At 47.4% G+C, this 1758-nt stretch overlaps 1 protein-coding gene across 2 annotated transcripts in view; it reads right to left on the reverse strand.

The window, feature by feature from the left end:
* Positions 1–1758, reverse strand: part of LOC108242045 (ectodysplasin-A) — a 13107-nt gene that overhangs the window by 4266 nt on the left and 7083 nt on the right. For both annotated transcript variants that reach the window (XM_017426625.3, XM_017426624.3), the window contains exon 2: positions 536–635. In XM_017426625.3, the coding sequence (XP_017282114.1) occupies positions 536–635 (100 nt within the window). The remainder of the gene's footprint in view (positions 1–535; positions 636–1758) is intronic.

The raw sequence follows: 1758 nt of genomic DNA on the forward strand, positions 1-1758 counted from the left end.
ATTCTGAGGACCTGATCAGTAACACAGCTGGAGTCCTAACCTGCTCGCTGATGGGGGCAGAAGATGTTTTGAGGGGAACCCGGTGTTATTTTGAGACTGAAGGGAAATTAACAGGGCTTCTCTGTCTGTTTCAAATTGGTGCAACCCTCCCGAATCCCATGTTGTCCCTGCTTGCGATCCAAGTGATAATCAGTCCCATTCTCGTTTAATCTCCCTGCTCTGTAAACATGGCCAAAAAAAAAAAAATAAACAGTTTGCGCAAAGAGGCGAGAGGAATTACAAAGATAGACTTTTTCAAATTTAAGAGCCCATCACAACACTTTTATTTACACCGCAAGCAAACCTCCCTTCGCCTAGAAACCGTCATAAAAGCAACAAACAGATCGACGCAGATGCAGCACAGTTCGACTTTCATCATTAACGTATTACATTATTGCGCGAGGACTACGGCGGGGCGAACCCCGCATCGGCGTCCGTCTTCCCGATGAGGGCGTGGAGCGGCCCGACGAGAGGACGGCGCAAAAGCAGCTCGCACCTGTTTCTGGCTCCTTGCCGGGGCTCCTCTTTGCCCGCCGAGTTCTGCCCCTGTTGTCCTGTGTGGCGTGGAAGTCGCCGTTTCGGTACAGTAACCTCTCCTGGGGGAAGAAAAAAAAAAAGGGGACACGAAGAGAAAAATCACGAGCGTGGAAAATTACACAGAACCTGAACGAGTTTCGAACGATATTAATAGCGGTGACGCCACCAGAGCTGGATCCTGTGAACAAACTGACAGAAAAAGTGTTTTATTTTTTCTCCTTTTTTAAAAGGAAACACATGTTATAAGTAGTCGCTCTATTCTTGGTGTATATCGTTTGCAGGGAAACAAACTCGGGGCATTTGGAAAAATAATATTCATTCGTGGCCAAGTCATTGTGTGTCCCAACGGGGCTGTAACTTATCCTGTAACACAAGACGTGTTTGTCTGTGTTTGACGCTGTCACCTGGCCACGGCTGCTCTAAAATTCACCTTTTCATTCAAAAGGAGGACGTGAACTGCGGTTAAACCGAGAGCAATACCCATTCATGGGGCACCTGGTCCCAGCCCTATTCAGAGGTGGCATGAATAAGCCCAAAAAAACAAAAAAAAAGAAAGCGCCAAAGAAAAGGGGATCCGATCTAGGTGATTTAAGATTGTGCCTGAGTACAGGGAAAGTGTGCTGACTGCCTGCATCTGTTCTTATATGACCTACATTCACATGAACCCTGGGGCTGGATGTGCTGACCTGACATGACCAGTGTGACGGCGAAACGCTTTGTGCCAAAGTTAAAAAAAAAGAAGAAGAAGAAAAAGGACACAGGCCAATCCGAGCCTGGTTAGAGCGGCCCGTTTGTGATCACATCTTTGGAGGACACCCAGCGTCTGATGGGACAAACAGACATGGCACTAGAAGCACAGCAGGACCACCCAAAGCCGGTTGTTTGTCGGCCACGCTCCGGAATGTCATCATAAATATTGGCGTTGGCGCAAAGGCCACGAAGCCTCCTTAATGGCAGCCAATCAGACAACTGGGTATTTACTTCATGTTTGGCTGAGTGAGATCTGCAAAGCGGCGACAAGTGCAGCACTTATCGTGGATCAAAAGGCAATAAAGCACATTTTGACCTTTCTTCCCTTCTTTTTTTTTTGTCTGTCTTTCGGAGCACTTTCCAATTGGGCGCGAGATCACATACTCGGCGTTTTCCCCATCTGTTACCCTCGAGTAAACACAGTTATGAACC

Source organism: Kryptolebias marmoratus, linkage group LG9 (genome assembly GCF_001649575.2).
Source record: "Kryptolebias marmoratus isolate JLee-2015 linkage group LG9, ASM164957v2, whole genome shotgun sequence".
NCBI lineage: Eukaryota > Metazoa > Chordata > Actinopteri > Cyprinodontiformes > Rivulidae > Kryptolebias > Kryptolebias marmoratus.